Source organism: Coregonus lavaretus (genome assembly GCF_964263955.1).
Source record: "Coregonus lavaretus genome assembly, chromosome: 9".
NCBI lineage: Eukaryota > Metazoa > Chordata > Actinopteri > Salmoniformes > Salmonidae > Coregonus > Coregonus lavaretus.
Genome location: NC_139996.1, coordinates 46062089 through 46088065, shown reverse-complemented (window position 1 = coordinate 46088065; position 25977 = coordinate 46062089). Strand labels below are relative to the sequence as shown.

Genomic DNA, 25977 nt, shown 5'->3' with positions numbered 1-25977 from the left:
CAGTAAGATGGATCTCAAAACTTTTTTTTACGTTGTCCATGAGATGACGGCAATACTATGCAGAAACTATGCAGATCCCAATAGTCAGTATGGGATAATGTTTAATGATGCACTTGCGAGCTGCAATATTCCAATATCTTTGGTAAGATTTTGTCATTTTGCGGACAGAACCTCACACCAAACCACACCAAAACCTTTTTGATGGACATGTATTCTCGCTGAAAGGATTTCATTGATGAATTCCTCAGCGTGACAGTGTACTTCTCTTTACATTTAATCATTGACAAAGTTTTAAATCATAAAGACCTACATTTTCATTAGGTGATTCTTCCTCTGCACCTCTGATTCAGAAAGCAAACCAAATGAATCTCTGAGCTATATGGACAGGCAACCCGGCAAAAGACATCACACAACAAACTCGTTTTATTCCTCTTATATTCTCATTAGATCTAATTGAGGTGGCTAGTGGCTCTATGATAATAACAAATAAAAGAGGCGTGAGAAGAAAGCCTTGTGCTAATGTGAGTTACACATTAACATTGAAGTTACAACTCTGCCCTGAGTATGTATCTATTTAATGTACCTAAAAAGTAATGGTCAGAGCCGCCAATGTGGTGTGTGAAACAGAGACGTTGCTTTCTGTTGTGGCGAACATCTGGAGTTTTTAAATCATGTCATGTAAAATGTAGCAGTTCAAAATGATAAGCATTGCTGTTTGTGGGCACAAAACATCAACCAAGGAATGAAGAATAACAAACTTGGAAAGTTAAACTAGTGAGGAGAGATGTTCTACAGTTGATCATGTGATCCGCACAAAAAAGGTCTGCACAAAACAATAAAAAATCTGAGGTTTGAAATTTTATTTTTATTTTTGTTTATGCTCCAGGAAACTAGCACATGTAATTAAATTAGACTGAACTTTAATTGTAATCGTCAAGTAAGAGTGCTGCACTTTGAACTAATATCATGAGACATATCTTGCGTTCCCCCTGGAGAGCTGATGACTCCATTGTTATCATCGCAGTAGGGGTCAAATGGCTGCTATTGTGACTCCATGTAGCGCAGCATAGGCCTTCTCTAACCTGAGTTGGGTTAGTATGCTAATTCCCTCTAAATCCCTCTAAGCAATGCTGCTTCTTCTGAACCTCTAAGGTTAGATTCCAACTCAGGAGAAAGCACCTGCGGTTATTCTTCACCCTATCACTGAATTACAGATTTCTTGACTTATCTTAGATTCATTCTGACTATTTTGAGGAGGTGTACTTGTTGCTATGGCGTCTCAAGAGGGACAAATAGTAATATTGCTGCTTTTTTCTCGTTTTTCAAGCGAAGGACTTAAGGGAGAATGCGAGGCACAGACGTTCACTTCGCCTAGCCGAGTTCTGCTAGGAGCAAACCAAACTTAGTATGCAGGTGCCTTTATAGTCGCACCTGCCATTTGCATTTTATAGTGCAAAATTGATGTGTTTGTGTCACATGGATTTGTAACTGTACTCATTTTCTTATTCAATCTTAAATTAGGAATCATGTATGCGGCAGGATTGGACAATTTTTTTGTAATCTGAGAATCCCATTCAAAATCCCATTCCCTAAGAGTTCACCAAAGGTCACCAAAGTAATTATGCAGAAGGACAATAGAGAAGCAGTACTCAAAGGTTTGTCACAATTTGGCCTGTGTACGCTGTGTGCTCGACCAACAAATGCAGGTGTAAATTGGAGCAGAATAGGGCATCACCAATGCATAGCAGTGTCAAAATGGAAAAAGGTTAATTGCCAACATGTCAGCCAAACAATATCTAACACCACATCATTCAATCCACATATGGATTTATAAAACTGCTTGGCCAGAGTGAAGCTGGTTTCTGTTCCTGCATCAATCTTCTTTCCCAACGGCCTACAACTGGCAAAAACATACATGAATAAGCCATTATAATTGCTAGTAAATGTGTATCAATGCATATTTATGAATTATAAAAAATGATTTTTAATGCTTATAAATGTTTACAAATGAATGTATTAATAGTATGTACAGCACCTTTAGAAAGTATTCACACCCCTTGACTGTTCCCACATTTTGTTGTGTTACAACCTGAATTTAAAATGGATGAATTTGAGATTTTTGATCACTGGCCTACACACAATACCCCATAATGTCAAAGTGGAATTATGTTTTTCTAAATGTTTACCAATTAACTAAAAATGAAAAGCTGAAATGTCTTGAGTCAATAAGTATTCAACCCCTTTGTTATGGCAAGCCTAAATAAGTTCAGGAGTAAAACTTTGCTAAATAAGTCACATAATAAGTTGCATGGACTCACTCTATGTGCAATAATAGTGTTTAACATGATTTTTGAATGACAACTTCATCTCTGTACCTCACATATACAATTATCTGTAAGGTCCCTCAGTCGAGCAGTGAATTTCAAACAGAGATTTAACCTCAAAGACCAGGGAGGTTTTCAATGCCTCACAAAGAAGGGCACCTATTGGTAGGTGGGTAAAAACAAAAAAAGCAGACATTGAATATCCCTTTGATCATGGTGACGTTATTAATTACACTTTGGATGGTGTATCAATACACCCAGTCACTACAAAGATACAGGCGTCCTTCCTAACTCAGTTGCCGGAGAGGAAGGAAACCGCTCAGGGATTTCACCATGAGGCCAATGGTGACTTTAAAAAATGTACAGAGTTTAATGGCTGTGGTAGGAGAAAACTGATGATTGATCAACAACATTGTAGTTGCGCCACAATACTAACTTAATTGACAGGTTGAAAAGAAGGAAGCTTGTAAAGAATAAAACATATTCCAAAACATGCACACTATTTGCAACAAGGCACTAAAGTAATACTGCAAAAAAATTTGCAAAGCAATTAACTTTTTTTCCTCAATACAAAGTGTTGTGTTTGGGGCAAATCAAATACAACACATTACTGAATACCACTCTCCATATTTTCAAGTGGTGGCTGCATCATGTTATGGGTATGCTTGTAATCGTTAAGGGCTGGAAAGTTTTTCAGGATAAAAACGAAATGGAATGCAGCTAAGCACAGGCAACATTCTAGAGCAGAACCTGGTTCAGTCTGCTTTCCACAAGACACTGGGAGATTAATTAACCTTTCAGCAGGACATTAACCTAAAACGCAAGGCCAAATCTACACTGGAGTTTCTTACCAAGAAGACAGTGAATGTTCCTGAGTGGCCAAGTTACAGTTTTGACTTAAAATTACTAGAAAATCTATGGCAAGACCTGTAAATATTTGTCTAACAATGATCAACAACCAATTTGGCCCTGTGTAGCTCAGTTGGTAGAGCATGGCGCTTGCAACGTCAGGGTTGTGGGTTCGTTTCCCACGAGGGGCCAGTATGAAAAAATGTATGCACTCACTAACTGTAAGTCGCTCTGGATAAGAGTGTCTGCTAAAAATGTAAAAATAATACAAATAATGTAAAAAATTGAAAGAGCTTGAAGATTTTTGAAAAGAAAAAATGGGCAAATGAGCACAATCCAGGTGGAGAAATCTCTTAGAGACTTCCTCAGAAAAACTCACAGCTGTCATTGGTGCTGTGTGAAAGGTGTGAGTTATCCCCATGTATAGAAAAGTGACAGCCGGGCCCTGCAGTGCCTTCCACTCAAAGCCCAAACCGTAGCCCACACCAGTTCCCCTCAATAAACTCAAGCCTTTGTACTAAAAAGCATGCATGTCTTGAGATTGGTGTAGGAGGAGCAACTCATGACAACTCCAGTATCTAGAATCATTCTGCATTGCAGTTGTAGATGCTATATAGAATTGTTCTATAAAAAAAATAATATATATATATTCCAGGAACTCAGTCGGGGTCTCGACTTACTGTTGAGAGATAGCATAGTAGAATACACAACGTGCAATTTCGAAATTTGGTAGTGTATCAGCAGTTTTTCTCTTATGTCATTTACTGACAGTCACTCAATTAGCGCATGTCAGCTAACATTTTATAAGATTGCTAGGTAAGTTAGTCTAGCCATCTATCAAAACCTTCATGGCTGAATGAAGGGCACATGCCCAGGGGCCCTGACCTCCAGGGGGCCCCCGATCTCCAGGGGGCCCACATTGATATTGTTAGTCGTCCAGATATCGTATGAACATGGCATAAGTCAAGGCAAAATGTGTAGAATTGCAGGAAAGGGGGACCCAACCAAATCTTGCTTAGGGCCCCCAAAAGGCTTATGGCCCCCAAAAGGCTGATTGTAGTTAAGCCTAGCCCCGATGAGTAATAGCAGAATTAGTGTGTCAGGCACCAGACATACAAAACAAAACAAAAAACACAAAGCAAGATGCTCAGCAGCATATTTACCATAAATAGGTGATGTTCTTAGTCTGGTACAGAGTCCTTCGACATCTCCGTAACATTCCTGGATTCTAGCTATTCCCTCAGGTCCCCTGAGTTCCATGAGGGACCGCAGCTCCTTGAGCGAGCAGTTGAAATCTCCAACATCATGATTGGCCTGTGCATGTCGACCACGCTTTGACCCACGGAACGAGTTGCTGGCCATGTCTCCTCTACAGCGCACAACTCAAGGGTGGTGGAGAGAGGCTTTCCCAAAAAGGCAAGTAAAATCCTCAGAGGCAAAATCCGGTATTTCCCATAAACTGCTGTTATTTCTCAGGGGTGTACGTTGCTTGACTCCATAGAGCATGACTTGGACACGTAGAAAGCCATTTTCATTTGATTCCTGTAAGCCCACTCTCTCATCTTGGCTGTTGATGTTGGCTTAAGTCCTCACAAGGCTTCATCTGAAAAGACAAAAAAAAACATTGCGTAAAGGTTTTTCCTTTTTTACCTCTAAAGTCATTCATGTTGACATAAGGAACTTGATCCCGCATATGGCCGAAATGCTATCCAGTAATGCCACACCAATAAATAATTACTTTGAACCCCAAATCATTTAGGTACACTGATACTCCTGTTGATATAATTGCCTATTACTAATCAATACATTTGTACCAAACATTTTACATTACATTTACATTTCAGTCATTTAGCAGACACTTTTATCCAGAGCGACTTACATCTTCATATTTGTTCGTACTGGTCCCCCGTGGGAATCAAACCTACAACCCTGGCATTGTAAGTGCCATGCCCTACACAAAAATTAGGGGTTCAACAAGGGTTCTTCTAAGATCCTCAAAGTTCTTTGAAGAACCTTAGGGTTCTTGGCACTGAAAATGGCCCCCAAAAGGTTCTTCCAAGAACCCCATAGGAGGTGGGGTTCCTCGAGGAACCTCCTTAGTTGGTGGGGGTTCTTGCAGGAACCTAACTGCCCAACTGAAATGTTTAGATTTGAAAGAACAGCAGGTGCAGGCACTAAACTTTAAATGTAAAGATCTCCTCAATTTAAGGTTTGTCCCTTGTATGATCTACATTTATATTGTTTTATGATGATACCATCTATCTTTTCATATTTGTTCAAATCTTTCTAAAACAGATAATGGACAATCAATCAACAAAGAGGTAAGAATGTGGAGGCTATAAGAATATGTTGAAGGCTAGCTCTATTGCCTGCAGATGACTGAACTGCTCACTTTTGTGTCTGTAGGTACACAGACGAGGAGGCATACAAAGGTATGTCAATTTGTATTGGTATGTTATGCAGATCACATTTACCATCTTCCTCCCTTACCTCTTCAATGAATATCCCATAGGCCTCAACATTATGGACAAGGTATGCGTATGAAAACCATTATCAAAACAGGTTTTTTCATTCACATTCACCACAAAGACCAAGGTATGAATTCTGTTGTGTGCATGTTCTGTTAATCATCTGTATAACTACAATTTTTTCCCCCTACACCTCTGATGAATATAACAGGAAACCTGCTCAATCACCATGCACTGCAAAATCATTCTGGCTATGGAGAACATCAACCCATTTACATCAACATGCCAGAGGATAAACCCATTGGACTTGGGGCTCTGCTGGGAATTTACCTCATATTTTGATTTTTTTTTGCCACTAAAATCTTAATAAACACTGAGAACTAAAATATTGTGTTATTTGATGCGTATTATTAATACTAATAATAATAATAATAATAGGGGGGGGTAGTTCAAAAATGTACCCCAAAAGGTTATTCAAAAGTTTATTTGAGGATCCATTAAAAGGGGTTCTTTTAAGAACCCTTTTAAAGGGTTCTTCGAATAACTTATAGGGGTTCCCCCACAGTTTCAATTTGAAGCACCCCTAAAGGATACTACAAGAACCTTTTCTTTTTAGAGTGTACCAACTGAGCCACACGGGACCTATCAGCAAAAGATGGAATCTGCCTAATGAAACACACATATTTTAAAGGATATGGAGATGTTTAGCAATGTTTATGCCAAGCTTCTGCACAGCCTCTGTATAGAAAAGCTATTTGAGGAAGAATTCACCCAGAATTCTACAAAGACATGACCATTGTTTTCAGACTGTTACCCAAATATATATTTTTAGTCCAGGCCAATGCTGTAAACTGCAATACAATCAAATCATTCCCCTTCTCCTGAAATGATGAGGACATTTTTGTTGTCTCTGTTATAGCTCTAGACATCCCATCTCAGTCAATCAATCATTTTTGACTCAATCAACTTGAATTGAGAGTTCTGTTAGGGGCGATCATGTCTGACACTCACACCCACTGGCCTGTACACAAAGTGACAGCCGGCTTTAAACACGAGGCCCTGCGAAGGGAATATATGCCAAGTCCATTTAAGACATGAAAGGCACAAATTAGTTCAGTTACATAAAACTGATAAGTTGGCCCTGAAATGATCAGCTTTGGGCAAAGTGTACCTGACTTGAAAAATCCCTTGAAATTTGTAGAGAAACTCTGGAAAAAGGACCTAAAAGATGTTGAGGTCCTATCTGCTCATCCTTACTGACACATCTAAGCCTAGTACAGCTAATAATAACACACAGGGTGCAACTAATTGCCAGCACGATGGCTGTGCCTTGCAGTGAAAACTGTGAAGCCTGAAGACATCGATCCTTGGAGTCGATTCAGTGGTCGAGAAAGTCTTGTAATTAGGGCTGATCAGACAGTGTCTGTGATGGAGGGAGACAAGATTAGCAGGCCCCAACTCAAACACCAGACATTACAGTGCCTTGAAAAAGTATTCATCCCCCTTGGCGTTTTTCCGATTTTGTTGCATTACAACCTGTAATTTAAATGGATTTTTGTTTGGATTTCATGTAATGGACATACACAAATTAGTCCAAATTGGTGAAGTGAAATAAATAAAAAAATACTAAAAAATAAATAACCGAAAAGTGGTGCGTGCATATGTATTCACGCCCTTTGCTATGAAGTCCCTAAATAAAATCTGGTGCAACCAATTACCTTCAGAAGTCACATAATTAGTTAAATGAAGTACACATGTGTGCAATCTAAGTGTCACATGATCTGTCACATGATCTCAGCATATATACACCTGTTCTGAAAGGCCCCAGAGTCTGCAACACCACTAAGCAAGGGGCACCACCAAGCAAGCGGCACCATGAAGACCAAGGAGCTCTCCAAACAGGTCAGGGACAAAGTTGTGGAGAAGTACAGATAAGGGTTGGGTTATAAAAAAGATAACCCTGAACGGGCTGCAAAGCTCCACAGCGGAGATTGGAGTATCTGTCCATAGGACCACTTTAAGCCGTACACTCCACAGAGCTGGGCTTTACGGAAGAGTGGCCAGAAAAAAGCCATTGCTTAAAGAAAAAAATAAGCAAACACATTTGGTGTTCGCCAAAAGGCATGTGGGAGACTCCTCAAACATATGGAAGAAGGTAATCTGGTCAGATGAGACTAAAATTGAGCTTTTTGGCCATCAAGGAAAACACTATGTCTGGCACAAACCCAACACCTTTCATCACCCTGAGAACACCATCCCCACAGTGAAGCATGGTGGTGGCAGCATCATGCTGTGGGGATGTTTTTCCATCGGCAGGGACTGGGAAACTGGTCAGAATTGAAGGATTGATGGATGGTGCTAAATACAGGGAAATTCTTGAGGGAAACCTGTTTCAGTCTTCCAGAGATTTGAGACTGGGACGGAGGTTCACCTTCCAGCAGGACAATGACCCTAAGCATACTGCTAAAGCAACACTCGAGTGGTTTAAGGGGAAACATTTAAATGTTAAACTTAAAGATTGCTGTACACCAGCAGAACCCATCCAACTTGAAGGAGCTGGAGATGTTTTGCCTTGAAGAATGGGCAGAAATCCCAGTGGCTAGATGTGCCAAGCTTTTACATTTACATTTTGGTTGTTTAGCAGACACTCTTATCCAGAGCGACTTACAGTTAGTGAGTGCATACATTTTCATACTGGCCCCCCGTGGGAAACGAACCCACAACCCTGGCGTTGCAAGCGCCATGCTCTACCAACTGAGCTACAGGGGACTTATAGAGACATACCCCAAGAGACTTGCAGCTGTAATTGCTGCAAAAGGTGGCTCTACAAAGTATTGCCTTTGGGGGGGGGGGTGAATAGTTATGCACGCTTAAGTGTTCTGTTTTTTTGTCTTATTTCTTGTTTGTTTCACAATAAATAATATTTTGCATCTTCAAAGTGGTAGGCATGTTGTGTAAATCAAATGATATAAACCGCCAAAAAGTCAATTTTAATTACAGGTTGTAAGGCAACAAAATAGGAAAAATGCCAAGGGGGGTGAATACTTTCGCAAGCCACTGTATAAACCCATCAAGGAATGACACCATGCAAGCACGGCTAACAAGAGACCCTGGATGAAACCTTACAATGGTAGCAGATAGAATCAGCTCGAGCATTATTAAAGAGACATGACACATTTCTGTACAACATTTAATATTGACACTTACTATTGATTTTAGAGATTGTTTCTGCATTGACCAAAAGATTGAGTGTACTTACTAGAAATCCACATTTTCCTATCCTCATAGCAACAGGAGGTATATGCCGGTAATACCACAGGTCCGGTTAGGGAAGGCAGTGTCTTTCACAGAACTCCAGAAACACCCCCATAATCCCCAAAGGAGCATGTACCAGCACTTCTCTAGGGTATTCAGATAGTTACCCTTCTCGGGGTTATGTCCAAATTGCAATTCTTCCTTTGAAAATTAAGGTTTGCCCTTCAGCGCACACACTCAACCAACGCAGGCTTCATTAGAGGAAAAAGGCTCGCTCAATGATTATCTCAGGAAAGCTTCTTCCTTAATCTAATTAGACAATCTGTGGCATCGGTGCGCTCTACAGCCACTGCTTGCTGTCCCTGAGAGAGCCACGAACACTGTGATGGGGACACTGTGGAAAAGTGAAGACAATGCCATCCCATATTTTTCATTACCAGTTTCTCTACCACTGTCCATTCAGTTCTACTTTGCCTGTCGTGCATGACATCTGTCAAATTGCACAGTTAAAGGCACAACATTTGGATGCATTTCTTAGAATCACAATCAGGGAATGCACCATTGTGACCTGTATGCTCTCGTTGGCTGGCCCTCACTACATAATCGTCGCCAAACCCACTGGCTCCAGGTCATCTATAAATCACTGCTAAGCAAATCCCCGTCTTATCTTAGCTCATTGGTCACCATAGCAACACCCACCCGTAGTATGCGCTCCAGCAGGTATATCGCACTGGTCATCCCCAAAGCCAACACCTCCTTTGGCCGCCATTCCTTCCAGTTCTCTGCTGCCAATGACTGGAACGAACTGCAAAAATCTCTGAAGCTGGAGACTCTTATCTCCCTCACTAACTTTAAGCATCAGTTGTCAGAGCAGTTTACCGATCACTGCACCTGTACACAGCCCATCTTTAATTAGCCCACCCAACTACCTCATCCCCATATTGTTATTAATTTTGCTAATTTGCACCCAAGTATCTCTATTTGCACATCATCTTTTGCACATCTATCACTCCAGTGTTAATACTAAATTGTAATTATTTTGCACTATGGCCTATTTATTGCCTTACCTCCATAACTTACTACATTTGCACACACTGTATATATATTTTCTATTGTGTTATTGAATGTACGTTTTGTTTTTGTTTATTCCATATGTAACGCTGTGTTGTTGTTGTTTTTATCACACTGCTTTGCTTTATCTTGGCCAGGTAACATTTTTAAATGAGAACTTGTTCTCAACTGGCTTACCTGGTTAAATAAATGTTAAATAAAAATAAATAAAAAATATAAAAAAACATGTTGTGGATTATATTCTTTCCATGTAGACTGAACTTCCTACTCAAGGGAGGCACACTGCCTAGATATCACAGACCACCAGATGGGAGGTTGTTTTATTCACTTTTGTTTGACACTGAATGGCCATGGAATCCAATCATCTCTTGGCAATTTAGATTCTATTCTGAGGTCTATTCTGCCCTCAAGCACAAACAGATGAGCGCTTTCTATTTCATTAAATAAATTGCTATACTAAATACTCTTTCACAGCCTCCACCGGTGAAAGGTTCGTTTTTGGTGAAACTTTTTGATTATGTAGATCTCACTACAAGACAAACTAGAGCCATGGAGATACAACCAAATGGTTTAAGGAGATTTTAGCCTAAATAGCCTAGATTAATTGGGCCACAATACAACAACAAACGTTACAGGGTCACATGTAACATACAGTAATGGTTTAGTTCCTGCCCATCTAGATGCGCAGGCGTTGCATTGCGTCAACCAATTGCTGTGTGCCATGTCATCAACTGTGCAGTTAGGCATCAGATTGCTATATCATAAGATTTGGTAAACGGATATGTTAAATACCTATCCAGGCATTGTAAGATCTGGCATGTGTCTGCAATGTAGTCCTGCGGGATGAGACCCCCTTCCACTTGATCTAGTGACAATACGAGTGTAATGATGCCAAATCGAGGACCGAAGCTGATTAAGATAAATTAATCGACACCCTACAACTTCAGGGAGCAAGTCATGTGACAATGTGTGTTGAATCTAGGTAATAATGTGAACAATATAAAATATGAATATTTCTATAAAAAATACTCATAGGATACAGAGCATTGATCTGAGATATATTTTGTCTGGAAACATTCTGCTCTTTAATGTCAGGACCTTTATATCAGTTTGGCCTTCCCCCCAGGATCTCCGTCTTTATACTGTGCCTATGGCGTTCTCTGCCTTTGAATTCATACACTGCCCGCAGAAAGCATTCTTCATTAGCCATGTATGGATGTTACTTGTATTTCAACAGAACAAAAGTAGCCCATGACCCCGCTGATCAGCCTGCATGTTTTTCTCTTCCACCCATCACACTTGTGTCTTTGTGAATCTCAGTTACTATGAAAACTATTGAAAGACCTTGTAAAGGTAAACATTAAAAAAATTACTCTATCATCAATTACCTTTTTCTGTTGTCTTAATGCTGAATGGAGGCTGGAGAAACACAAACGTGTGTGTGTGTGCGCGATGTGCGTGCGTGCATGCATGCAACGTGTGTGGTGTGCATTCATAGTGTGCGCTCTCTGTGTGTGTGTGTGTGTGTGTGTGCGTGCGTGCGTGCGTGCGTGCGTGCGTTAACGTATGAGGAATTGATTACACTTCAAAGGGATAAGGGATGACAAAGTAAAGCTCACTATAACAACAAAGACAACAGCAGGAAATTAGTCAATGGATTTCTGCTGTAAAGGTCAAAGTTGGGGAGGTTAAGTAATTCATTTGGACAGCTTTCCTTCTCCACTGAGGCCATCAATACTACAACAACAAGCATAATCCTGAAATCTATTAGAAATTATAGTGCTGGAGTCTAGTATAGAGGCACCGCTAATGACTTCAGATCACACATCCCCCCCTTTGGACGGGGGTTACATTCTCGCTAGAACCCTTTCTGTCTGCATGCCCCTCTACATGTATCTCTCTTCTCTATTTGATGACTTTACTACAATAAATAAATAACAATTCTTAAAAAGACAACAATTCCGACATTGATACGTCGTCACATGGAAATGTTTTGATATTAAATGACATAAAAACAACGTTGCGTTTCATGGAAACATGTTGATTCAAACAGCTCGTGACATGTATGGCAACATTTTAAGCCATGTCATGTTTCTTCCAGTTACATAGATGCTTAATCTTAGTATGGTGGCACCTACCTATCACCCTGTAAATGCATTCTCAGACAGAGAATATATGAATAATGTTTTTTTGTGTTGCTACGACACAGTGTGTGTGTGTGTCTATGTGTGTGTGTTGTTAGTGTGACAGAGCAAATAATAAATTAAGGATAAATAAACGATTGGTATAGCTTTTAAAATCCCATTCTAAATACAAAAAGTACTCACAACTGGTCATGCAAATGTCTTATTTTGACCAACAAAAAGTTAATAATTCTAGTAAAATGAACTGCAATTCAAATGAGCTCCAAGAAAGCACCCAAGAGCCCACAAATGATTGTTTATGTTGGTGTGATATGATAGTTTATGTCAAGGCGGAGTCACTTACATGTGAGTCACAGAGGGGGCCGCCGGTGGGGCAGGGCTCGTGTGTAGAGGTGAAGAAAAGCCGCCATGTCAGAATCATCCAGAAGAGCCCTGTCTATCTGTCCATCAATGGTCACACACACGAATGGAGCCCTGTCTGCTGCCTAGCTTCATCCTTTGCCAGCCCTCTCTTGCACGACGACAGCACGCAAGCGGCGCTTAACTCCGATTGCTCCGTCTCAGGGACAGTAGAGAGCACGACCTCACCGAAACCGGATTAGCTATAAATAGGCACGCATATCCGTCCAGGGGCTGATGCGTGGCAGTGGCTCAGTCTTTGCCTGTGTGGTACTCTGTGCTGTGGCGCTACAGCACTAACGCTTGTGGAGTAAACTACTAAACCTCACTCAACCCCACCCTACTCCACCCACCAGTCATTGGGTTAGCTATAGCTCCAAGGGCCTTAGGGAGCGATTGGCGGGGGAATGTGTTGATCAGACCCCTTTCCCATCCCCTTGTTCTACAGAGTCCTGCCTTTCCCCATGCCCCAACCCCCAATTAAGAGATCAAGCCAAGTATCCCATGATCAAGGCCTCATATCACCTCACTACTGCTGTGACATACACATACACACATTGAAATGCAGTGCACATATCACACATGCATACACACAACCTCACGTGCACAGATGCCCACATTCAGAGGAGGATTAAACTACACCTACACACATACACAAAACACACACAGCCAGATTACAGACGCACATATACACACAGAGACACAGAAGGATTATACACAAATGCACACACCCACACATACACTGCAGCTAGACAGCAGGATTAGAGGCACACACAAGTACACACACAGAAAGAGACAGACAGAGAGAGAGATTACAATGCAGTTCAGACCCAGTTGCCTCTGCAGAATGTGCAGCTCTGATATGTAGGGCAACAGAGGAAGAGGACATTATTTAATGGAATCTCTCCAAATAATACGTACCCTCCCTGCCAGTGACTCTGTTTGAAAGCTACCCTAACATGACATTCGGCCAGTGCCACAACAAAGAGTGATGAGCCATTGAAAAGCATAGCGATCAGGCTGCGTTTCTCTATCGCGTCAGCTTCTTTCCGAGTGGATTGTTTGTTGCTTGTGTCTCCTAGGTATTCGATCCTTTAGACAAAGGGCAATTCCACGGTAACGGAATGAAGCTTGGACTCAGTTTTTCACTTAAATGCATGCCAAACAAAAAATATTGATTTCAAAGTTTAAAAACCATACATGTCTATTCACAAGGACTACTTTTTGTACAAAAACTAATTTAATGGAAGAACTGTCCAGATGCAAACATTTTTATGGGACCACGTTTTCCAAAAACTCTGTTAAATACCTGCTCCGAATTCAGATTAGATGATGTCTGCATTAAGAATGGTGTGTCAGCTATGACATGGCACCTTGAGTTTGAAAAAATCTCATTTGGTTATTGAACTACAGTAAGTGAAGTAGATTTACACCCGATAACGGAGTTACGGTAACGGATTTACATCATGGGTCTCTGTTCTGGACTACACAGAAATGCATAATTATGGATACGAATGTCATTCTCCTCATGTTTCACAAGTTCAGACATAACAGCGCAGCACAGTAAAGTACAGTGCAGTACAATACAACACAGCAGAGTAGGGTAGAGTTCAGTACAGTGCAGTGCAGTAGAGAACAGCGGAGTACGGTACAATAGAGTACAGTACAATATACTGTACTCTACTGTGCTCTACTCACTGTACAGTACTGTGCTGTACAGTACTCAGTACTGTATTGTCCTTTTTTTGTACTGTACCCTACTGTGCTCCAAAAACGGGTTACAGAAGCCATCTTTTTCCCTAATATATACCCGAGAAGCCTGAACTGTCAGAGCCCCATATAGGGAACCAGAACCTGCTTTAACTTGGCTATGTGCCCTGACCATAGAGTCCAAGTCCATAACCCCACAGTTCCAAGAACAATATTTACCTTGCGAGCCTGAAATGTCAGAACTCGTACAAGGAACCCCAAGTCCAAAATAACAGAACACCTGTCGTGACTTGGTAAAGCGCGCACGCGCACTGCATAGCATCGACCAGGGTCGATGAACCACGGCAGCCGGAGGCTCAAACCCACAGGACACCTGCAGTAACCTGTAAACTGCGTACTCGTGCACTGCCAGGCAGCCCAAGGCTCAAACCTACAGGGAATTGTGGTAACCTGGATAAATGCTCAACCTGCGGGCTGCCAAACACCCACTCCCGAACCCGAGCTGGATTAGTGAAATAGACACAAAGCTGGTCACAAACGCAGATATCCTTGGTCCTACCAAACATGTGCATAAAGCACACACCGGACACAGGCCATGCAACCTCCGTTGTTCACTGGAACAAACGGAGGAGGTTAGAAAGGGAACAGCTTGAAAGCCAGGGACCTGTAAGATATAGGCATAACCTTGGCCGCAAAAGCTGCATTAGGACATAACATCACTTTGGAGTCGTCAGGCGCAAAACTCCAAACAGGAAGGGTGTACTGATAGTGTGGAGATCCCCAATGCGCTTCGCTGACGCCAAGGCCATGAGTAGCCCAGTCTTGTAGGAAAGGACCTTCAGGTCCACAGACTCCAATGGTTCAAACGGAGACTCACACAATGTCCAGGACCAAAGCCAGGTCCTAGATCGGTGCCATTAGATTAGACACTGGTCTGAGCCAACGCACGCCTTTCCGGAACTGCACCACCAGAGGATGAGACCCCTGTGTAGAGCCGTCAATCCCTACATGACATGCCGAGATGGCTGCCATACATGGTCCTCTGTAGCTCAGCTGGTAGAGCACGGCGCTTGTAACGCCAAGGTAGTGGGTTCGATCCCCGGGACCACCCATACACAAAAAAAATTATGCACGCATGACTAAGTCGCTTCGGATAAAAGCGTCTGCTAAATGGCATATTATTATTATTATTATATAAACCTTTAATGTGGAAAAAGAAAGGCCCTGCTTAAAAAGCTCTTGCAAGAACATAAAAATCCACCAAAGAGCTCTGAAAAAGAGAAACTCATTTAACTGCCCCAAACAATCGGAAAGGGGATTCATCAGAGAAAATGACTTTACCCCAGTCCTCAGCAGTCCAATCCCTGTACCTTTTGCAGAATATCAGTCTGTCCCTGATGTTTTTCCTGGAGAGAAGTGGCTTCCTCGCTGCCCTTCTTGACACCAGGCCATCCTCCAAAAGTCTTTGCCTCACTGTGCGTGCAGATGCACTCACACCTGCCTGCTGCCATTCCTGAGCAAGCTCTGCACTGGTGGTGCCCCGATCCCGCAGCTGAATGAACTTTAGGAGACGGTCCTGGCGCTTGCTGGATTTTCTTGGGCGCCCTGAAGCCTTCTTCAAAACAATTGAAACTCTCTCAATTCTTGATTGAGTTCTTGATGATCCGATAAATGGTTGATTTAGGTGCAATCTTACTAGCAGCAATATCCTTGCCTGTGAAGCCCTTTTTGTGCAAAGCAATGATGACGGCACCTTGCAGGTAACCATGGTTAACAGAGGAAGAACAATGATTTCAAGCACCACCCTCCTTTTAAAGCTTCCAGTCTGTTATTCTAAGTCAATCAGCATGACAGAGTGATCTCCAGCCTTGTCCTCGTCAACACTCTCACCTGTGTTAACAAGAGAATCACTGACATGATGTCAGCTGGTCCTTTTGTGGCAGGGCTGAAATGCAGTGGAAATGTTTTTTGGGGAATAAGTTCATTTTCATGGTAAAGAGGGACTTTGCAATTAATTGCAATTCATCTGATCACTCTTCAGAACATTCTGGAGTATATGCAAATTTCCATCATAAAAACTGAGGCAGCAGACTTTGAAAATTAATATTTGTGTCATTCTCAAAACTTTTGACCACGACTGTACAAACTGACAGAATTTGGAGCTCAATTATGCATGTACTGAAGGGATAGCAAAGATCAATGGTCAAATGGATGAGATGGTTTTTCACCAGGTTTGGGGGGTTCAATTCACTCTAATTCAGCAAATGTATTGAAATTCACTGCATGAGGATCTAATAGAGAATTTTCCAATCCATTTTAGCCAAGGTAGGTGGACAAATCATGTTAGGCTGTATTTTGAGAGGAACATATTTTTCATGTCGGGACCACAGTCTTTAAAGGGATGTTTCAACCATAATACAATATAGCTCAGTTGGTAGAGCATGGCGCTTGCAATGCCAGGATTGTGGGTTCAGTTCTCACGGGGGACCAGTATGAAAATGTATGCACTCACTACTGTAAGTCGCTCTGGATAAGAGCGTCTGCTAAATGACTAAAATGTAAATGATTTTTGATGAAGGGTCCTTGCTGCTTCTGTTTACATAGTAAATAGTAGGCTCATGTCACCCCGCTCCTCCGCACACTCCACTGGCTTCCAGTTGAAGCTCGCATCTACTACAAAACCATGGTGCTTGCCTACGGAGCTGTGAGGGGAACGGCACCTCCTTCCCTTCAGGCTCTGATCAGAACCTACACCCAAACGAGTTTATATATTTTAAAAAAGGGTGGTTGTCCCACTGGCTATCCTAAGTTGAATGCACCAATTTGTAAGTCACTCTGGATAAGAGCGTCTGCTAAATGACTTAAATGTAAATGTAATGTAGGCTACTAGTGAAGAAATGTCTGCATCCAATTGTTGCACTGTATTTTAGGGAGAATATATAGATTTAATTTACTTTCAATCATCCTTTTTTAAATAAAATTAAATGCAATCTGCAGTGTCGGAAGAAATCAAATACATTGAACTCACAACTCACAAAATGCTGCCAAATATTATGTGATACTGCCTACTTGTGGTCATTGTGGAACACCTGGAATGTTTTCTCTAAACTTGTAAAACATTTTTGCAAGAGCTGTCTAGGCCACAATCTAAATTGCAATGGAATACATAGGAGGCTCTGAATATTTCCTAAACCTAGAAGAAAACAGTAAAATTCATCACAATAAAGAGATATTCATTACCTTTACTGGGGTGGTAAATTGTTTTCCTACTTTTTAAACCGAGAATACTCAGTATATAACCGTGATTGTGCAATAGTGCATACAAGGGCACACTTGTGTGGAGAATTGGTGGCTGTATTATTTGAAGCCCTAAAAACGTCTCACATTCAGTCTCAACCCACACTTTGACACATTTGATGGAGAATGCAGGCGCCCACTACTACAGGACATTATGACTAAAAAAGAAATAGAAGTTCCCCCATTGGAGAGGTCAATGATCCTAAAAGAGTAGTTGAGGGGGTTCTCCTTACATGATTAAGACCATCAACCTCACTCCTAAAAGAGTCGTTGAGGTGGATCTCCTTACCTGATGAAGACCATCAATGCCATATCCTGCTATGTGGTGAGGGAACTTCACCAGGCTGCCTGGAAGGAGGAGCAGGTCCAACTGAAGCGACAGGGAGCAAGTCTGTGCATGTGCTGCCTGCAGCAGAGATTAGGCAGTTTAATTTTTCATTCATTTTGTATTCATTTATCTTGTATCCTTTTTATTTTATTCTGGTACTTTTAAAGGGATAGTTCAGGATTTTGGTAATGAGGCCCTTTGTCTACTTCCCCAGAGTCACATTTCATTGTGGATACCATTTTTTATGTATCTGTGTGCAGTTTGAAAGAAGTAGCTAACCAGCATTAGCGCAATGATGTTCAGGAGGTTGTTGATGCAGCCCCCTGAGGCGGCCAGGCTGAGAGGAGTGTTGTCTGAAACGTTACTGTACTCCCTGTTGGCCCCACGCAGCAGCAACAGCTTTACCACCTGGAAGGACTAGACCACAGGTTAGTCAATCCACAAAACACCTTTGGGGAATTTCCACTAAAGACATACCCCAATGTTTTACCAAAAAGGTCACTGATGTGGTGTTCAGGAAAGAATGTGTTTAGTGAAGAGCAGAGAGGTGTGTTTTTGGTTCTCTCAGACTGGGTTCTCTCGGACTGGGCTTCGATGTCCCCTCCTTTATCCAGCAGGATCTCCACCACGCCAACATGACCCGCTGAGTGAAACTGTACATGGTGTGACGTACAGTACCAGTCAAAAGTTTGGACACACATACTCATTCAAGGGTTTTTCTTTATTTTTACTATTTTCTACATTGTACAATAGTAGTGAAGACATCAAAACTATGAAATAACACATATGGAATCATGTAGTAGCCAAAAAAGTGTTGAACAAATCAAAATATATTTGAGATTCTTCAAAGTAGCCACCCTTTGCCTTGATGACAGCTTTGCACACTCTTGGCATTCTCTCAACCAGCTTCATGAGGTAGTCACCTGGAATGTATTTCAATTAACAGGTGTGCCTTGTTAAAATGTATGGAATTTATTTCCTTCTTAATGCATGTGAGCCAATCAGTTGTGTTGTGACAAGGTATGATTGGTATACAGAAGACAGCCCTATTTGGTAAAATACCAAGTCCATATTATGGCAAGAACAGCTCAAATAAGCAAAGAGAAATGACAGTCCATCATTACTTTCAGACATGAAGGTCAGTCAATACGGAACATTTCAAGAACTTTGAACGTTTCTTCAAGTCCAGTCGTAAAAACCATCAAGCGCTATAATGAAACTGGCTCTAATGAGGACCGCCACAGGAAAGGAAGACCCAGAGTTACCTCTGCTGCAGAGGATAAGTTCATTAGAGTTACCAGCCTCAGAAATTGCAGCCCAAATAAATGCTTCACAGAGTTCACGTAAGACACATCTCAACATCAACTGTTCAGAGGAGACTGCGTAAATCAGGCCTTCATGTTCGAATTGCTGCAAAGAAACCACTACTAAAGGACACCAATAAGAAGACGAGACTTGCTTGGGCCAAGAAACATGAGCAATGGACATTAGACCGGTGGAAATCTGTCCTTTGGTCTGATGAGTCCAAATGTGAGATTTTTTCGATCCAACCGCCGTGATTTTGTGAGACGCAGAGTAGGTGACTGGACGATCTCTACATGTGTGGTTCCCACCGTGAAGCATGGAGGAGGAGGTGTGATGGTGTGGGGGTGCTTTGCTGGTGACAGTCTGATTTATTTAGAATTCAAGGCACACTTAACCAGCATGGCTACCTCAGCATTCTGCAGCGATACGCCATCCCATCTGGTTTGCGCTTAATGGGACTATCATTTGTTTTTCAACAGGACAATGACCCAACACACCTCCAGGCTGTGTAAGGGCTATTTGACCAAGAAGGAGAGTGATGGAGTGCTGCATCAGATGACCTGGCCTCCACAATCACCCGACCTCAACCCAATTGAGATGGTTTGGGATGAGTTGGACCACAGAGTGAAGAAAAAGCAGCCAACAAGTGCTCAGCATATGTGAGAACTCCTTCAAGACTGTTGGAAAAGCATTCCAGGTGAAGCTGGTTGAGAGAATGTCTAGAGTGTGCAAAGCTGTCATCAAGGCAAAGGGTGGCTACTTTGAAGAATCAAAAATTTAATACATTTTCATTTTTTTAACACTTTTTTGATTACTACATGATTCATGTGTTATTTCATAGTTTTGATGTCTTCACTATTATTCTACAATGTAGGAAATAGTAAAAATAAAGAAAAACCCTTGAATGAGTAGGTGTCCAAACTTTTGACTGGTACTGTATATGCATCGATTTCCACGAGGCTTGGGCAGTATACCATATATGTATACTGTAAACTGGGATATTTAACTGTACCGTCGGTCTGGTTTTTCCAATACTGTTAAAACCGTTACTGTCTAAACAGTGAAAATTCACCCAACATATTGTGGGAAGCGTGTGGAAGGCTAGCCGAAATGTTTGACCCAAGTTAAACAATTTAAAGGCAATGCTGCCAAATACTAATTGAGTGAATGTAAACTTCTGACACACTGGGAATGTGATGAAAGAAATAAAAGCTGAAATAAATCATTCTCTCTACTATTATTCTGACATTTCACATTCTTAAAATAATGTGGTGATCCTAACTGACCTAAAACAGGGAATTTTTACTAGGATTAAATGTCAGGAATTGTGAAAAACTGAGTTTAAATGTATTTGGCTAAGGTGTATGTAAACTTCCGACTTCAACTGTATATAACACAACTCAGGATATGACCCAGATGCAGACACAGGAGATGGAAGGTTCAATATTCAGAGTAGTTTACTAAAACCACAAGAGGCAGGCAAAGGGCAGGTCGAGGACAGGCAGAGGTTCGTAACTAGGTCAGAGCCTGATAGGTACAGGGCGGCAGTTAGGCTCAGGGTCAGGACAAGCAGAAGTTCATAAACCATGTCAGACTCAGATAGGTACAGGACAGCTGGCAGGCTCGGGGTCAGGGCAGGCAGAATAGGTTGGAACCGGAAGAACTAGAAAACAGGGATTAGAGCGAACAGGAGTACGGAAAAACACATGCTGGTAGGCTTGACAAGACGAACTGTCAACAGACAAACAGAAAACACACGTATAAATGCACAGGGGTTAATGGGGAAAATGGGCGACACCTGGAGAGGGGTGGAGCCAAGCATAAGACAGGTGAAACAGATCAGGGTGTTACAATATAACTCAATATGTGCAATTCGATGCTAACAAGTCGTTGTTGTTATTTATATATTCATATTATTTCTTATTTAATTGTTTTGTTGTATTTTGATTACATTTTTAAGACAGGTGGACATGCTATTTTTACTGCCCTACTTTGATAAAGCAGCTAATGGTCATTTCGAAAGCTATTTATATCTTGTTGTTGCTCAACGTGCAATATTCGATGCTGAACAACTCTTATTGCTGCATATTATGTGTTATTTCTTTTTAATTGTTTTGTTATATTTTGCTTGTGTGTCGTAAGCTACACTTTGTTTGCCCTTTTACTGTCCTATTTTGATATAGAGCTTGTCCTCCGTCTCTTTCACAATGCACTCCAGGGATTGGTACAGGTGGAAGGGGGGCAGCAGGTCTGTCTGGACTGTTTGCAGCGGCGGGGTTACCCTGTATGGGGCTCAGCCTCTGCTTGGAGCCGCCTGAGAAAGCCACAGAGGACAACACAGCCAGTTAGCTACAAGGTTGTAGCATACAATATTACAGTAATCATAATGCGTTGATGCCTTGTGCAGTCAACTTGTGTCTAGTTAAGTTCTTGGTCACTCCTTCAAATTTCTGAATTCGGCTATTTCAGTCACACTTGTCGCTGACAGGTGTATAAAACACAGCAATGCAATCGCCATAGACAAACATTGCAGTAGAATGGCCCGTACTGAAGAGCTCAGTGACTTTCAACGTGGCACCGTCATAAGATGCCACCTTTCCAACAAGTCAGTTCATCAAATTTCTGCCCAGCTAGAGCTGCCCCGGTCAACTGTAAGTGCTGTTGTGAAGTGGAAATGTCCTCGGTTGCAACACTCTCTACCGAGTTCCAAACTGCCTCTGGAAGCAACGTCAGCACAAGAACTGTTCGTTGGGAGCTTCTTAAAATGGGTCTCCATGGCGGAGCAGCCACACACAAGCCTAAGATCACCATACGCAATGCCAAGCCTTGACTGGAGTTGTGTAAGCTCACTGCCATTGGAAACGTGTTCTCTGGAGTGATGAATCATGCTTCACCATCTGGCAGTCCGACGGCCGAATCTGGGTTTGGCGGATCCCAGGAGAACGCTACCTGCCCCAGTACATAGTGCCAACTGTAAAGTTTGGTGGAGGAGGAATAATGGTCTGGGGCAGTTTTTCATGGTTCGGACTAGGCCCCTTAGTTCCAGTGAAGGGAAATCTTAACGCTACAGCATACAATGACATTCTAGTGCTTTCAACTTTGTTGCATCAGTTTGGGGAAGGCCCTTTCCTGTTTCAACATGACAATGCCCCCGTGCACAAAGTGAGGTCCATACAGAAATTGTTTGTCGAGCCCTGACCTCGACCCCATCGAACATCTTTGGAATGAATTGGAACGCCGACTGCGAGCCAGGCCTAATCGCCCAACATCAGTTTCTGACCTCACTAATGCTATTGTGGCTGAATGGAAGCAATCCCCGCAGCAATGTTCCAACATTTAGTGAAAAGCCTTCCCAGAAGAGTGGAGGCTGTTATAGCAACAAAGGGGGTACAAACTCCATATTGATGCCCATGATTTTGTAATACTTTTGGCCAATTATTGTATTTTTACTGTTGGACTGACCTTTTGTGATGATGGATGGAGGTGTTGTGATGTTGGAGGGTACTCTGTCTGGCTCTTTGGGAGGCACCACCATGGCCAGGGCTTGGCTTGGAATGGAACTCGTGGTGCCTGTTTGGGTTAGGTAAGATATAAGGCGATATTACAAAAGTATATTTGAAATCAATATTTGGTATCAACTTGGTGTCAATTCAACTCCATCCAGACATATAAACAAACATGTTTGTAGAAGTACAGTAGTTGTTTGTCTGTTAGTAAACCAGCGGTCCCTACCTGAGAGGTGTCATGGAGGGGGGTGTGAGCTGAGATGTTGTTGGGTAGTCGAGGAGGTAGGACACAATGAAGCTGTGACCACCCTATGCACCTCCTTCTCCTCTTCACTCTTCTTTCCTTCCATGTCCTCTTTGTCACTGCTGGACGATTCTAAGATCTCGCTCATATCCATCTTCCAACTGTCAGGGACCACCTTGATTTTGAGGAAATGCACTGTCCAACCCTGGGAGTAGCCAGAGCAAGTCAAGAGTTACAGATCAATTTTATCTCAATTCAGTTGAATAAGACATTCGATTTCTCCATAAGAATGCCCATTCAGTTCCTTTCGGGAAGCACAGCCACACTAACGCAAAAAGGCTGTGTAATGACATGAACTGTGTTTCCCAGAGATGAGGCCAGGCCAGAGCGTGAGGTCTCACCAGGTCAGCCACGTCTGTGTGTCCATGGTGGTGTGGACATTGGCTCCTGAGGACAAGAACACAGGTGTCAAATTACACAGATTTTGTGTGTGTGGATAACAAAGAACAACTTGAGGAAATGTTGGTTTTGGTGATAGTCAGGTGAATTTCGATAATGTATGCATTGAAGACCATGAGCTTAAAACTGTATATGAATATAATCATATCACTTAATAATGTTGTTTCCAAAATAGGGGTTTTGTATTTTTGCCTCAACACTGAGTTTGACAGTCAATATGGTAGGTAAATGGGAGTGACAGTCAATATGGTAGGTAAATGGGAGGGAGAGAGAGACAGAGACCCATACCTTGTGCCAAAAGCAGCTCCTCCATCTCCTCGTGGCCCTCTCGTGCAGCCTCTATGAGTGGAGTCTATCCCTCATCGTTGACCCCCTACAGGTTGGGACCCCTCTCGACCACAGGCTGCCAGCTTCAGCGGAGACAAACGAGTCAGCAGGAATGTTGACCTGCGCCCCCCCTGTCCAATAGCAGCCGCGCAACCTCCACATGTCGTGCTGCAGGTGGTGCTGCAGAGGGACAGCCACGACAGGGGTCGTTGGAACATCGAGCGCCTCGAACCTCGACTAATCCGCGCGTCCTACCTTTTCGGAGACATGAAAACGCCCCTCTTCCTCCCATCACCTCTACAATATAAATCTAATGTATAACATTTTTCCATCATCTGCCAGGTAGTTGCCTTGATCGGCCCTAGATCTTATCACCATAACCCAAACCATTAAGACGCCATTAAAGTCGGCATGGTGTTGATCCATGACACCCGACGCAGACTCTCAGCAGAGCATGGCTTCACTCAACCGAGTTCGGCTAGAGTCCTGGTGCTAGCTGGGATAACAATTGATTTGTACTTTGTGTCAAATTAACGAGTTGTTGTCTTTTGTTGAATTTATATAACAACATTCCAACCTTGTTTAGCATCATCTAGTCAAATTGTGACATAATTCCACAATTTGTATCCGTTTGCATCAGTTTCAATGGGTGACTTTTAATTTGAAGGCGAACCGCCGATTCCACTATTGTTGTTCACTACACACTGGTCTTTGAAACACATACAGGTGGGAAAGGGCGACCGACGGAGTAACAACAGCGTTAATGAAACTTTGTTACTGATTTCGTAATGGGTAAGAAACTTTCTGACCGCTTCTTATTTAACCTCATAGTTCTAAGATCAACAGGCGCAGTCGTGTCGTGCAATTTCTCTTATGGCACCAAAATGATATTGGTTTAATTCGATATCATGATATTTTCACAACGTGTCTTTACCTGACTACATTTAAAGTTTTTGATACAATTATATAATGTAGCCTAGCATAACCTACTGATAGTATTTCTTGTTAATATGTACCATTGCCTCCTTTTACTGTTGTGTTAGCCATCACTACAACTAAAACTGGCTACTTTTGTCTGCTTTACAATATTTCTACAATCTACACTGTTACAATGTTCTTAGATCATGATTAGCTGGTGACGGTGTAACATCGTATCACGAAATTGTTGTGAAATGATGTTTGTACAAACCCTCATCCAAACGTCTTGCAATTGAACATTCAGATTTTTACATTTCATTTTGAAGTGATATGTGGCGATGTAAACTGCCCAGCAGCTACAGAATTCAGTCTCTGTTGGCCCATAAAAAAAACAAAAAACATAATGAGCATTAACAAAGACACTGCGACCTAAAGGACCAAACAACATGTACCATACTTCCACCCTGTCATTAATATTTATAGGCTTATTGATCTCCTGTTCAGGGAGTGGTTCTTAGTGTGTTGCACCCAATGATTTATATTTACACTAGATGACTAAAAGGTGTGCTGTTTTGAAGCCGCCGCGCCTCCATCTTGGCACACCCCACCATTGTAAAAAATATATATTTGACGCTATAGAAATGCATTGAATATCTACATTAGTTTTTGCCACGTTTATTCTATTACAGACACCTTCATGCAAACTTTCAAATTATATTATTTGAGCTAAACATAAACATTTAAATGTTATAATTTGTAGAAAGTACTAATATTAATGTCCCCACAATAAAAAGACATGTAATTTTGTCCTTTAAACATTTAATTGAAATAATGTAGAATTCCATTCAGTCCTATTAAGGACTGCTTCTTCTGGGGAGTGGCCAATATGGGCGACCTGTGGCTTTAAAGCCTCTGATTGGCCAATACATACCATCAGCAATCCAGGGTTTATATACATTATTGTTTGCACCATAATTGTTTGCCACATTAGTGTTGCATGGTATACTGAAACTTCTGTACTTTTTCGATACTAGAACATGAAAAACGGTTCGGTACTAGAATTGTTGTTACTTTCGATACTTCTGTCAAATGTCAGGTCTATCAGCGCAGCCGATGTCCCCCTTATAGCACAAAAGCACTGTGCCTGCTTCACTTAGCCTGCACTGGGAGTCTGGGCTGCATCATGTTAGCTCCCCACTCATGTTGCACAGAAGTCAACAAATTTAAAGAATGCGTATTAATATTCACAAAACAATGTCCATACAGGCTAGAACACTTTAAAATGCAAAAAAATACCGGACACTTCTTGGGTATGACGCTACAAGCTTGGCACACCTGTATTTTGGGAGTTTCTCCCATTCTTCTCTGCAGAT

General features: G+C 41.8%; 2 protein-coding genes across 5 annotated transcripts in view; one reads left to right on the top strand and one right to left on the bottom strand.

The window, feature by feature from the left end:
• Nucleotides 1–19270, bottom strand: part of LOC311134579 (plasma membrane calcium-transporting ATPase 1-like) — a 41381-nt gene extending 22111 nt beyond the window's left edge. Inside the window, exons 1-3 of the mRNA XM_084168308.1 lie at nucleotides 18125–19270; nucleotides 17807–17923; nucleotides 4337–4776 (exon numbers count right to left, since the gene is read on the bottom strand). Coding sequence (XP_084024434.1) covers nucleotides 4337–4535 — 199 coding nt within the window. The 5' untranslated portion in view covers nucleotides 4536–4776; nucleotides 17807–17923; nucleotides 18125–19270. The remainder of the gene's footprint in view (nucleotides 1–4336; nucleotides 4777–17806; nucleotides 17924–18124) is intronic.
• Nucleotides 19271–24399: 5129 nt separating this feature from the next.
• The window catches only part of LOC311134577 (GRAM domain-containing protein 4-like), a 67838-nt gene continuing 66260 nt past the window's right edge, over nucleotides 24400–25977 (top strand). For 3 of the 4 annotated variants that reach the window (XR_014613706.1, XM_084168304.1, XM_084168306.1), the window contains exon 1: nucleotides 24405–24478. The gene's annotated coding sequence lies outside the window, so the exon portion shown is untranslated. Of the gene's footprint in view, nucleotides 24479–25977 lie in introns of all 4 variants that reach the window. The other variant, XM_084168305.1, reaches the window with a different exon arrangement.